Source organism: Microtus oregoni, unplaced genomic scaffold (genome assembly GCF_018167655.1).
Source record: "Microtus oregoni isolate MIOR12 unplaced genomic scaffold, Mior012 000034F_ref0000314, whole genome shotgun sequence".
NCBI lineage: Eukaryota > Metazoa > Chordata > Mammalia > Rodentia > Cricetidae > Microtus > Microtus oregoni.
The window spans coordinates 2,047,349-2,061,827 of record NW_024543093.1 but is presented as its reverse complement, the minus strand read 5'-3'; the positions used below and the strand labels follow the sequence as shown (position 1 = coordinate 2,061,827).

The 14,479-nt window shown below is 43.6% G+C and overlaps 1 protein-coding gene across 1 annotated transcript in view; it reads right to left on the bottom strand.

Annotated features, from left to right (window-relative positions):
* The window catches only part of LOC121432455 (neuroblastoma-amplified sequence), a 309,448-nt gene that overhangs the window by 8,848 nt on the left and 286,121 nt on the right, over positions 1 to 14,479 (bottom strand). The window contains exons 49-51 of the mRNA XM_041630447.1: positions 10,621 to 10,760; positions 7,176 to 7,314; positions 1,663 to 1,791 (exon numbers count right to left, since the gene is read on the bottom strand). Coding sequence (XP_041486381.1) covers positions 1,663 to 1,791; positions 7,176 to 7,314; positions 10,621 to 10,760 — 408 coding nt within the window. The remainder of the gene's footprint in view (positions 1 to 1,662; positions 1,792 to 7,175; positions 7,315 to 10,620; positions 10,761 to 14,479) is intronic.

Here is a 14,479-nt window from a genome sequence, read left to right as displayed (position 1 = left end):
TTGGGAAAGATGGGTGACAAGGATCGGGGACCTTATTATACACTTCCTACAACTGAATATAAGAGTATGCAGAACATGTAGCATGTCTGAGGATGCCCAGACATGTACATTTTGGTGATGTAAATTTAGGCGAACAGTAGGCTGCCCTAATATATACCCACACCTTAAGGTAGACTCTTATGACCGAATTTCTAAACGCGAGTGTCTCCACATAGCAAGTGAGACAATTTAGACGTGTGGCTTTCAGTCTCAAGCCTGATGGGCACCACTGGCTGGTCCCAGCTTCATGGCCCCAAGGAAACTCCCCATAGCATACAGAGCAGTTGTGAACTCGGAGTCTTAGCACGATGTGGCACCTCACAAGCTCTGAGGACCTTCTTACGGAGGAGCCCCACTAGTGCCATATAGTTCTCATTTACTTTCTGATTTTGATAGTTGATGGAGGAGGATGTGATGGAGAATCACGGTCAGACTGATTTGGTTCAGTCCTATCTTCCTGGGTTTACAAGAAAAAAAAAAGCCTCAGAAAAAACTCATTATAATTCTCAATTTTAGTGAAGATACAAGAAATATTCCCACCAGCAAGGAAATGGGAGGCTAGCAAGAGATCAACCCCCAAATACTTCAGTCAGGCAGCCCAAAGGTCCTGCCAGCATCAGTGACAAAGGGCAGCCATTCCAAAGTCTCTGCAGACAGTCTTATACTACTTCAAGAATAAAACTGATCAAAAGCAACGGATCTTCAATGACTGTTGTCAGATCCAATGTATGTAACATTTGGGTACTTTGCATTAATAAAACATTTTATCAACACCATCTTTTCTTCTATTTCTTAGCTGTCTTCTGCAGCCAGCACAGACCTCTGTTCTACAACTCCCTTCTCTCTGCTCCCCAGAAGACATCTTGTTAACAGGGAGACAGCAGACAGTAAAATGATAGAGTCCACTTGCATCTCTGTGTGTACATGAACGTGAACACAATGCTCACGTGAAACAAGGATGTCTGTAGAGAAGGCTTTGGGGAAGGATCATTTGATGAGAATTTGCTATAACACAGCCCTGAGCTATTTAACTAAAGACTGCACATCTTAAGAGGAAGAGAGAGATCGCTGCTTTCCTCAGTCATCACAAGACAGCCAGCCTTGTGGGAGGAATCTCCAAAGGTGACTTAAGCACACTTGTTTTCAAGGTCAAACGCTGCTTCTGCTGAGGCTCAGGTTCCAGAGGACCACAGTTCTGGACTTCAGATGTTGGCAGTGTGTGCTGCTGGGAAATGTTTCTGTCTGTGAGCAGCTACCACACACAACCCAGGAGATGGAAGCCAGCCTCAAGCAGATCAAATTTTTCCAGACCCAAATCCCAAGCAGCAAGGCACCCGGGCCACTGGTTCATGCTACTGAGATGCTGTTTGCTGTTTCTCTGTAAAGATGTTTGTCACATGTGTCTGTGTTCTCAGCAGTCATCTAGAGTCTGGATCATGGGAGAGGCTCAGGAACTGCCTATGAATCCAAGCATACACTGCCTGGATAGAAGAGAGGCACCTGCTATAGTCAAAGAATACTATATATAAAGCAGCTGGAAATTGATCATGGTTATTGTTAATGAGGATAAATGCACTCATTTACTTTTTTAAACAAGAGCAGTAGTAAATCAGCTGGGTATACCTTAGTGACAGCTGAGATTTGCTGCAGGGCCATGGCCTGTAGACTCTCATCTCCACTCTCCAACAGAAGCTTCAGGGACGGGAGCAGTAGGGACTGGTCCAACAGCAGCATACACAGTTCCTTCACATCCTGAAATCACAGAGGAGGTGAGTTCTACTCAGGGAAACAGGTGCAACCCTGTGCTGCGACTTCTGGATGCACCTTCACATGCCTCTTATTGTGTGTATGTGGATACATATGTGTGGCTATGTTTGTGCATATATGTGTGTATGTGTGTATATGTATGTGTTTATATTTGTGTATTCATTGTGGGTTTATATTTGTGTATGTATGTGTGTATATGTGTGTTTATATTTGTTTCTATGTATGTGTCTATATGTGTTGTTATATTTGTACATATATGTATCTATGTATTTGTGCTTATATTGTGTATGTATATGTGTGTGTTTTTATGGTTATATGTATATGGATGTGTATATGTGTGTACGTGTGTGTGTGTGTGTGTGTGTGTGTGTGTGTGTGCGTGCGTGCATGTTTGTGTGACAGAGCTGCTGTCCATGTCATTCCCTTCCTGGTAAGCTGTGGCCATCTTTCCAGGTCTATCTGTGTATAATATCGCTTTGAGTGGCAGGATACATTCACTATCTATTGCAGCACAGATCTAGTGCTACAATTTATTCTAATTCTCAAAGCCCTGTTTTCCCTATAAATAAAATGGAGCCAACTGTATTTGTTTTGCAGTTTTTGCTGTGTACCTGAGAATTAATATAAATGCACAGCGCTAAGCACACAGCAGAGACTTCATGGCAGCTGTCACCACTAATGAAGCCGACATCTAGTTCTTATCTACTGAGATGAAGGACATCGGCACAGACAATGTTTTAAAAATATGTTCAAAATTCTAATGCTAAAGTAAATGGAATTCTTGATATATTTAAGATATTCCATCATCATTTTGAAAACTACCTGTGGTTCAAAAGAGTGAACAAGTGTAGACCTGGATTTCATTCTTAGTTTTTAATTCTATTTGCTGAACCTGTCCCCAGAGAAAAGAACTCTGAATAAGGTAACAGAAGACAATCCTTTACAACGAAGAGACAGAAAACACACAACTGTTTTGACTGCTGGCTACTTGAAGTGTCCTGACTGTATCTATGACATAAAGAACTGAACACTAGACCAAAGAGAAACAACGGTGTGGCCCATTATACTAAAGCAAGCCTACTTTGGAAAAAGAATGAAGGGTCACAGCCCTGCATGCGCTACACCACAGCAGAGCAGAGAACATTCCAAACCCAGGGCACTCTCAGCATCCCTGCCCAGCATTCCAGGATGGGAAGGCAATGATGATCAACTGAATGAGACAGTTTCCAAACTGGTGAGCTGCCTGAAGTTGAGCAGTGAGCTCCAGGGTTTCTGCTTTCATGAACTGCCACCCACTGGGGCGGGCTTTTAGGGATACAGCTGGCCCAGAGTAGTTTCTGCTCCTGGAGGTGACCCCTCACTCTCACTCCAGTAGCACCCCAGTAAAACTCACTGGTTCACCTAGTTGGATGTCAGTGGTATCATTGGTCTGCTGTTGGCTCCTTATCTGGCTAAGTACACACTGGTTCACATCTCCCCAAGAATAGCGACACACAATTGATGTGGGATGTCCTTTTGTATATGTGGTGCTTTTTCATGGAAAAAAAAAAAAAAACAAACCTATTTTGGCCAATAGCTTAGCACAGTAAAGCCAGGCAGGAAATCTGAACAGAGATATATAGAGTAAGCGGAGTGAGGAGATGCCATGTAGCTGGCGAAGGAAACAGATGCCACCAGAACCTTTAAACGGTAGGCCACAGCCTCATGGCAATATACAGATTAATAGAAATGGGTTAAGATGTAAGGGTTAGCTAGGAATATGCCTGAGCTATTGGCCAAGTAGGGTTGCAATTAATATAGTTTCTGTGTGATTATTTGGGTCTGAGTGGCTGGGACATGAGCAGTCTCCACCTACACAATGACAGGCACCTCCGACTGGCCGAGCTCAGCCTCCATTCTACATCTCGCTGTACTCTTCATTACCTTCTCTCCTGCAGTTCTCTATTCACCTATATGCCCCCCTGTGAGGGTGCAGAATGCTTCGTCTGCTCTAAAGGTACACTGAAAATTTATAAATGAGTCTCTCTTGGCATTCATGTCTGCTGTTTATTCAATAAGCTATCACTAATTGACATAGAGCCTCATTGTTTCATGTTTACACTAACTCTTTATTGACTGTAGCTCTAAATGACAATTTTTAATAAAAAGCACAGACACCATCTGAGAAGACAATTAATAGATAGTGTCAGCTTCTTTCTATTGCTGTGATAAAACCATAAGCAAAGGCGACTATGGGAATAGTTTATTTCATCCTAAAGCTTACAGTCCACCACAAAGGGGCGCTAGAGCAGGAACCTGGAGCCAGGAACTGAAGCGGAGACCATGGAGGAGCGCAGTCTGCTGACTTGCTCAGCCTGCTTTCTTTTACCACCCAGGACCACCTGCTCAGGAATGGCACCCTCTCATCAATCATTAATCAAGAAAACGAAAACGCCCCTCAGACTTGCCTTTAGGCAATCTGACAGGTTTTCTCATTTAAGGTTTCTCTTCCCAGATGACTCTACCTTGTGATAAAAATCTAAGCAGGGTAGATAGCACATGGCCCAGGCAAGGACTGTGAGGACACAGGATGCCAGTTTATGTGACCCACTTAGGAATGTACAGTCTCTTAGCTAATCTTCTCCAGGGCTTGTACTGCAAGAGATGAATTAAGAGACTTACACAGGGAACTACAAGAAGACCAAGCAGCAGAGAGAGCACAAAACCACTGAAGCTGACAACTTCACAGTTCAGACAGTCAGGACACGACATCATAAGAAAGACAGGCCTTGAAAGGGGACACATAAGCAGGCCCAAGCTCAGGGATAAGCCTTGGCCTGGTGTTGCCAGGGAAGTCACACCAGTCCACTGACACCCTTTTGGCCTTTATACAACCTGCAGGGACTCAGCAGATCAGTGTCAACAGGTGTTTTAGAGCCTGAGAGGGACTGTGTGCAGGTGTGTGTTGCTCACACATGCAGAGGAGCTGTCTGCTCCCTCTGTTGTAGGTTCTGACGTGTCACACCAGTGAAGGCTGTGCTGGGCATGGGGCTATCCATGGACTCCTGGTCTTCAGAGCTGCTCAAGAAAGGCTGGGCCTAGATCTGACTTCTGACTGCAAAATCTGCCTCCATCTATCACCTCCACCCAGAGACTCAGGGATTCTGACCTGAAACACCTGCTTGCTATGTTTGCCAGGCGTTAGTACACACCATGTCATTTGGTTTGTTCCAAAACCCTTTAAAGAAGGCATTTTAGCCCTGTTAATGAGAGGAGGTTGAGGAAGAAGCAGGTAAAAGGGAAATAGTTTGGATGTCATGGGAGAGTTTAAACCAAGCTCCCAGCACCGTCAAAAGTGCTCAGTTGTGAGGAAGGATGACCACTCTTGAGGTTCCCAAGCTGGGCTTAGCCAGGCTCATCTGGGTGACCTGCTTCCACACAGCAGCCAGCATCCTCTGGGACCCTAATTCCTGGCAGGCTGCTGACAGAAAGTGCGGACTTAGAGCTGTCCATTCAGGAATGCCATGATCTTGTTTACATTTCTTATCCCACACGCCCTCAGCTCTTGAGGAGACTTTTATATTGCCATGGATACAGACTGAGAAGCACTGGCCACAGCTAGCAAAATCACAGGATGCACAACTTTGGAAAAGCAATGATTTTCATTTGCTGGTAATTTTTCACAAGAAAAACCATCATAGCTGTACAGAAGCAGGTAGAAGGAGGAACAGCGTGAAATCACACACACACAAAAGTGCTCTGATAAGTCATGGAGGAGAGAAAAAACTGTAATCATGAGGCTTGTAGGTGATGAGAAACAGGGACAAGGGAAGAGGTGGGTCCGCCTCAGGGCCCTGTCACAACTGGGCACACACGTCATTAGCCGTGGGCAGAATAAAATAACTGAGGAGTGGGTAATCTTAGCACCATGGTGAAGAAAATTATTATGGAGCTCTGAGATTAAGCTGAGCAACTTTGAAATGTAAAATAAATTCAAGACACTTTTATTTTGTAATAATTACGTTCTCTCCCTAGTAACACTTTAACTTTTTATTGAGCACATTTAACAATAAAAATAATGCTTATCATTTACTAATCTCCTGTAATCATGACATGCAAGGAACATTTTTATATGCATGCCCAACATGAGGAAGGAGGCTGAGCTTAAGAAGCAGTCAGTGGCAACAGCACTCATTCAGTAGCTACTTTTCTCTCCAGCAAGTTAGACAGAGACTGTCGCAACCTACTCCGAAGAGGCAATTAATCCACTCCCTTCCCACCTCAAGGAGAAGTCTGGATCTATGAGTGGTGGCGTGGTGGTTAGGAGCCTACAGGGAGGTTCAGCCCCGCCTTAGAGCTAGAGACACAGTGGTGGAGACAGAACTGCCAGGCAGTAACTCGAGAGCCTACACAGACCTTTCTAACCAACATTCAATTCAACAGAACAGCTAAGGGTCAGTCTTGACATTTGGTCCTGATTGGTCAGAGCTCCACCTTAGCTCATATGAAGAGGGCCATGGTACACAGCTCCAAACACACACTCCACTACACTATTTTAGCTGCTGGTACTTTAAGTATTTTATAGAATTCCTCTGTCATTCCAGTGGTTGGAAGAGTTCTTTAAACAAATAAGCCTTTAAAAATTCAACAAAAACACTTTCTCAGTCCCAAATTTGGAAAACAACATTAAATGTTCATTCAAGTAAGAGTGGTTTTCTTGAGTGATCACAATGAGGATTTATAGGCCCAGATTTATAATTTTGCTTTCAAGTTTATGTCTTACCTGGCAGAAACTCAAAACCAATTAATTCATTTAATGCCATTATCCAAATGCTTAAATTTAAGAATATGAGTTGCCCCAACAGTATACTGCTGAGTGGACATAGAGCAGGCTACTATAACAGAAAACACCAAAGTTTCCATGGTGCACGTATTACGAATACTCCAATGACACTTAAGTCATTGGGACAAAGGAGGTGGCCGAGTCTCTGCTGTCTCTGCTACAGAGAGAACTGCTGTGACTATCCCGTGTTCTTATAATGACTTATAATGACACAATGACGTATGCAAAGATCAGAGTGCTTGCTCGGTTAGACAGACAACACCTGAGTCATTGAGTTCCCTCAGAACGTCCGCCAGGATGGGCCATAAAAAGGCCTCCTGAGGGAACTGCACTGGGATATGCCCTGGAACTCAGAGCGCTGGCAGGAAAAAAACACCTTCCAGGCATCCTTGCAGCGCTGCTCTTCCTCATGAGATCTATTACAAATTATTGGTCTTTACTAGAATTGCTTAAGCTAAGTGTTCTAGTACAGCTACAACTGCCTAGAAGAGAGGGCGCTGAGAAGAAAGAGGCCATCCCGGGGAAGCCGCTCGCAGCGTCCACTCACCTCCACAGGCAGCATCTGCTTGGTGTTGTAGAGAGAGCGGCAGATGTTCAACACCTCACCCCCCAGCTCCCGCTTGTTCTCTGCTGTGCATCTGGTCAGCATCACAGTCGCCAGTCTCACCCATGGGCTGCTGCCTGCGCTGCTCCTCACAGAGAAATGTGCAAAACATTGGAGGGGATTAAAGCTCTCACAACTGTGATACATTAAACAATAACAACAACAAAAATTCCTTCCAATTCTGAAATAAGGTGTTTATGGCGGCTCACACCTGGAGAGTACATAATGTGCTCCTTTAGTCTATCCTGTGGAGAAGGTGACATGGAGGAGATGTGCAGGCCTCTGTGGCATGAACAAGCAGAGGGCACCCTGGGGCATCAGATGTCCTGAGAGCTCAGGCTCCTAAGACTTTATAGACCCAGTCTCAAATTCTGACCCCATGGTAGTACTGCCAATACTAGAATCTCTATTTATCACTCTCTGCTCTGGCGACTAGGACCCAGGAACCTGCAGTTAGCAAGCATTGGCAGGCCCTGGGTAGCTTTAGCAAGACCACAGGAAAGCAGTTCCGGGACAGTGAAGGTGCTGTGGTGAACAGAGCTGGTGTGACAGTCAGGCATGGTAGGACATGAGGGACTGGGCTCACTAGTTCAAGGCCATTCTGGGCTACACAACCAGACTCTGTCTTAAACAACCACAAACCCAAACTAAACAGTTAGGGTGAAACGCACTCTTTAGAACACAGTCAGCATGCCATCACTGTCACAGACGATAGAGACCTGGGCCATGTTTCTTTTTCCTTTCTAAAAGCATCAGGCTATAAGACAAACAGAGACCATCTCCTTCTCAGTTTGCTTCAGGAGTTCCTAAAGTTCCACTCTAGGGCTCAGGCAAAGAGTTTCTCCCACATGTTCTCTCCTGCTCCTGAATTGCTCCAGGGGAACCATTTTCAGGGAAGCATCCTTCTTCCCATTCCAAGATGTGGAAGGTTTGCTGGTCTAGGGCAGAATTTCTCACTGAGTACCGAAGATCAGTACTGGAGCGAACAGGCCCGAGCAGGTCCCAGGGCCTCATGCTTCTTAACAATGAAATGCAGCCTCAGACAGACAGTGACGAGTTCAGAGGAGAGGGGCCACATGGCCAACAGCACAGGATGAGGCAGGTACCCCAAGTATCTCTGAGGACAGAGAGGCGAGAACCCAAGGCTATGGTGGGGCCAGTCCTGGTGAGAACTCCGTCTCCTTCACTCGTTAGCTATGAACAAACTGAAGTGACTTAACTTTTGAGACTCAGTTCCTTCATCTACATAACCAGGTAAAACTACCTTTGCATGTTTGTTGTGTAAATGATTGGTAATGTATTTAAACTGCAAGCTCAATACTGTGAGTGCTTAATAAATGGGAATTATTTGTTCCATATGAATTCTCAAGGAGCACTCTAAGCTTTGTTTTAAAAACCAGGCAACAAATTTCCTAGTGAAAATACCAGAACAAAGTGCTGTGTTCACGCTGTATATTAGACATGGCCGTGACGAACTGTACGACACTTCTGAAGGAGACACTGGGCTTAGATACAGGGAAAAGAGAGACACTCTAATACTTCAGAAACAATTTAAATTGCCTTAAAAGTCAAGTAATGATCTCTTTCTCACACACATATAATATATATCTTTTTAGATTTACAATTACGCTTGCGTTCTTCAGTTACCCATGAAAATACAATCCAAAAAACATTAAAAGGAAAATTCCAAAAGCAGTTGCATGATGATGATTCAGGGTATCCATGCTACATAAGGGTTCTTCTTTCTGTCGGTCATTTAGCTGCCCCCTCTGCTAACAGAGTGTCAACTGTATCCCGGTGCCTGTACTTAACTAATCCTTACTTATTCGGTGGTAGCCTGCACCAGCAGAAATAGTGACAATGGCAGCTCAGACATGCCAAAGGGAAGCCATAAAGCGTCCCCTTTAAGTGAAAATTGGAAAGTTATCAACTGTAGGGAAAAAAACCCTGTATGTTGACATTGCCAAGACCTGTCGTGAAAACAAATCTTCCACCTGTGAAACTGTCAGGAAGGAAAACGAAATTCAACCGTGCTTCTATTGTACACTGAACTGCAAGGTTACAACCACAGGGGACTAAAGAGATGGCTTAGTGGGTGTCAGTGCCTGCCCTGCAAACATAAGGTCCTGAAGTATGAGGTCACATCGGTACCCACATAAGGCACTTGTCTGCAAGCCCGGCTGGAGGTGCTGACATGGCTGCATGTGTCTGCAACACCAGAATTAGGGCCTGGAGAGAGGTGTGTACTGAGAGCCTGGATAAAGTAGTTTAGACTCAGTCTATTTCAAGCAATAGGATGGAGAGGGAGAGACAACTTTGCTTGTACTCTGGCCTTCGTATTGGTGTGCATACCTACCTACATGAATATAACACACACAGATATAACACAACACACATCTATTTTTAAACAAAAATTATCCTGTATAAAATTCATTCCTGGTGCTGTAATTTGGTCAAAAGCCCATGCCTGGGGAGGTCACAGAACCCAGAGTATAACTTGCTAATGTTATTTTGCTTAATGACCATCCTGTCAAACTGTCAGGATGTGTGTATTCATTGACCTCAGTTGCCCACAATCTTGGCCAGAGAAGTTTCAACACCATGAAGGCTCAGAGAATACTGTGGAAGAAGTAGGGGAGGGTGGAAGAGCCAGAGAAAGTGGAGAAGGGTGTGAAATGCTGTATCCAGCAAGATCAAGCCCGCCTAAATCCCAGCATAGGTAGGTAGATCTCCAGGCCCCACCACTTACAGAGGAGCTGGTGACACTGGGAATGGTTTTCTGTTCTGTTTGTTTTTTCCCTGAGGATGTAGCTACTGGTAGACCACCATGCTGCAGTGGATAGTGCCATACCCATGCACATACGGGCAGCAATATCTGGACTTACTGGGTTATCAAAAAAAAAAATACAAATAAAGATGGATTTGGGAAGGGGCATGTGGTGGGGTATGAGATGAGACTGAGAGGAAAATGGGGAATAGTCATAATCATATTTCACTGTATACATGTAGGAAATTCTTAAGAAAAAAAATTAAAAAAATAATAAAAAGAGAAAAAAATCACTGCCACAGTACATAGTAAGTGCTTAGCTAGTATGGACAAAAACATTAAATCTGTGCAGAGAGGTACAGGAACATGTATAGGAAAAGCATGGCGGAGAGCAGAGTGTGGTACCATCCACATTTTCAGAGTGCTTAGAACATAAGCTCCTCATATAAGGAATAGTCTGTCTGAAACCTTGATATATGTGTATGCAAGTCCACACAGACACACACAGGCATGCACACCTCCTCTCTCTCCTTTCATTAGCTTCGCTGAAGATATTACATTTTCCAAACTGACATTCAGACAGAGGATGTCAAGTTAGGCTAAACTTATCATAATACTTACACACATTCACTTTTCATAGGTGGCCAAGCTTGCAAGAGTAAAATCAAGTGCTGAAATTCAATCTCACTATGACTAGATTCTAGGAGTTCCGTGAACAGAGAGTAGCGGTTTTCTTCATTCTCAATGTCAGCTATGTCTACCTGGAAGAAGCAATATACAGTTGAAGCGCATGGCAATGCAGAGTTGGTTCACAGAAGGTTGCATGTGACTATATGAGAAAAATAACCTTGAAAATTCTGGTCACATATTGAGTGAAAATTAATAGCATCAAAACCCAAACCAGAACAAAACTCTGCTATGGTTCAGATGTGTGCCATCTGAAAGCTTCCAGGTAGAGAGGCTGGTCCTTAGAGGTTGCTGGCACAATGGCCTTTGAAAGGGACTATGGGACCTTACTCTTGCCTGACTCCATTACCCAACTACTCCCAACAGAAGGTGGCACAGTCAAGAAGGCCATTGCCAGAGATGAACCAGTGCCATCACTGTCTTTTATCTTCTGTACCTGCAGCGGCATAAACCTCTGTTCATTACATACTCAGAATGCCTCAGGCATTTCATTCCAGTAATGAAGAAACACCCTAATACACAAAGCTTCAGAAGTTCAAATACTTACAGTGAGGTCTCAACTTTCCTTACCAAAATAAAGTCAAACAAATAGCCTTCTCCACATCAGTCAATGGCATTTAACACGTTAAAATACAGATTGCTTTTACTTTTGAAACTAGTATTTAAGTATACTTAATATCAAATGCATTTAGAATGTTTAAATTGTCTAAAGTTAACTCCTAATACTCATCAGAAAACTGTTTTGCTTCCATGTGCCTACAAAGTCCTCTTATTTGACCCAAAGATTCTATGCAAGTTCACTTGTCACATGATGCTTTTGCTACAAACCAAACTAAACCAAACACGCAATTTATGCCCATTCTCTTTCTGCATAGCCAACCAAACAGCTTCTCTTCCAATCTGGGCAGTTGTAAACACAGTGCCCGTGTAGAGCCTCTGGGGGAAATGGCAGTCATTTTACACTAAAAAGTGGTTTTGACAAAAGTAAGTCAGCTTCCCCTTATTAGTTTCTCTTCACTCAGGTTCTCAGCATTTGGGTGGACAGACAATCATAATGGCAAATACATGATGGTATGTGTTCACAGGAATTCAGAAAATCACACCTTGAAAGGATAATGAGAATGGATTTTACTTATGCATTTGTTAAATTGTCATACACTAGTGCATGTTTCCAAAACATTTATTTAATGGCCACGATGGCTCTGATGGATGACACCATCTGAAGAAGTAACACCACAGATTCTGCAATGTTGTAAATGGTCATCTGTACTTTGAAATTATCGGCAATTACTACAAGAAGCCCAGGTCCGGCAGTGACCCACTGGGTCATCCCAAGCCCACCTTGAAGCCCTAGGCCATTCAGATCTGGAAGAATAGCCCCAGAGCACTTCATAGGTTTTGAAATAATTTCACAGTATAGCAAGACAGTTGACCCTATCACAGCTCCATGACGGGGACACTCAGAGTGAGCAACCTCAAGGAACATAGACCTGTGTCAACTGTCCTAGTGCTGGGACTCTCAAGTGACAGAGCCAAAGGTAATCAGAGCTACATGTTCTGGCAAGAGGACGGAACACTAGAAAAGCTCGACATTATTTAAGCAAGGCTTCCAACTGAGAGCAGGCAGTTGTCTCAGGAATAAAGAAACAGGTTGTAAAACCCAAATTCAAGACCTGTAGTTATTACCCAACCTCCTCACCTTCAACCATCTCCAGCCTCAAGGCCTGTTGAGGTTTCCCACTGACAATCACACCCATTCTGCCTCGGCTACCTGGACTGCTCCTTGGCCAGGAACATTCTTCTTCCAGATACTGGTGGAAGCTTAGAGATCCGTTTTCTCAAAGCGGTGAACATCACCCTTCAGGCGACGGCCCTGCTTACCTGACTGAATGCACACCCATGCCTGTGCATCTTTCTGTTTCGTTTTCCTTTTTAGTACTTAAAAAAAAATGAGGCTCTTTTGGCATGAGAGAACTGAGTGGCCAAACTTACAAATAAATGATAATTTATCATTTATAAGACAATTTAGCAGAAGTAATGTTAAATCCTCATAGATTTGTCATAAAGTTTTGGTTGGTTTTGTTACTGGAGCTAGAAGACTTAACAATAAAATGTTGCTAGACAAGGAAGAGAACACTGCTGGAACAACAGACGACAGCGATTACGTGCCCCAATAGATTTCAGGGAAGCCCCTTGCTCTGGGCCTCGTTTTCCTCACTTGGACAATGGCCTTTTAAAAAAGCCAGAGGTCTCAGGTCATGAGGGTGCAGCTTGATGTCTGCATCAGGGAGCGGGGCTGACCTCTTCATTCTCCATAACTTAGAGTTTCCTGAGCAGAGGTTTGTGCTTAAAAGAAAAGCACTGAAGACCCAGCAAACAGTGCACTGCTAACATGCTCAGTAATACGATGATCAAGGAGTCTGTGATTAAATGAAGATAATTAACAATAAGCAGCTTACCTTTTTATTATAAAGCACAGGCTCTATGTGGGTTGTGCTTCTATATGTGATATGTATCTCATGAAGAGATTTCTTTTAAAGTTATGTTTTAACATCTAGATTCAATTTCTTTCCAAAAATTGTAAAATCTTATAAAATTTGAAAAGATTTCATCAAAAAGGGAAATCTAACTATAAATTAAACTTTCATGTTTTATTAGTTTGAGAATAGTTTCAGTTTATGAACACTTTAATAGAATTTTTGTGTAAATATACTATATATTGTGTAAACGCTGACACAAGCACAATTGTGAACTGCTATACACACGCTCGCCAACCATCTCAGTACAAGTGTGAGCTGCTGTACACACGCTCGCCAACCATCTCAGTATCCTAACTCCTCAAGCCAGGTGAGCTCTTCAGTCTGAGGAAAACCATGGGCAGCATATGCTGCCAAAGACAAGAACAAAACTTCTGTGAGAAATGTGAACTTTAATAAGCTTGTATCTGCCACTTCCCAACAACGTGTTTCTAATAACACAGTTTGACAGCGACATGAATTGGATTCTTTTTTTTTCATGGTCTTGGTTCTAATCTTTTTATTTATTTATTTTTTTATTAAAAACTTCTGCCATCTCCCCACCTCCCATTTCCCTCCCCCCACTCCTCCCTCCCTCCCTCCCTCCCTCCCTCTCCAGTCCAAAGAGCAGTCAGGGTTCCCTGCCCTGTGGGAAGTTCAAGGTCCTCCCCCCTCCATCCAGGTCTAGGAAGGTGAGCATCCAGACAGGCTAGGCTCCCACAAAGCCAGTACATGCAGTAGGATCAAAACCCAGTGCCATTGTCCTTGGCTTCTCATCAGCACTCATTGTCTGCCATGTTCAGAGAGTCCGATTTTACTATCCTGAGCAAGGTAACCCAGACCCAAAAAAGATGAACATGGGATGTACTCACTCATTATTGGTTTCTAGCCATAAATAAAGGACACTGAGCCTATAATTCATGATCCTAGAGAAGCTAAATAAGAAGATGAACCCAAAGAAAAACATAATTATCCTCCTGGATATTGGAAGTAGACAAGACTGCAGGGCAAAAATTGGGAACTTGGGGGTGGGGAGTAAGGGGAAATGGAGAGAGAAAAGTGAGAAGGGGAGGATGGGGAGAGCTTGGGGGAATGGGATGGTTGGGATAAAGGAAGGGTGGATATGGTAGCAGGGAAGTATATATCTTAATTAAGGGGGCCATTTTAGGGTTGGCAACAGACTTAACTCTAGAGGGGTTCCCAGGTGTCCAGGGAGATGTCCCAAGCTAGTTCCTTGGGCAGCTGAGGAGAGGGTGCCTGAAATGACCCTATCCTAT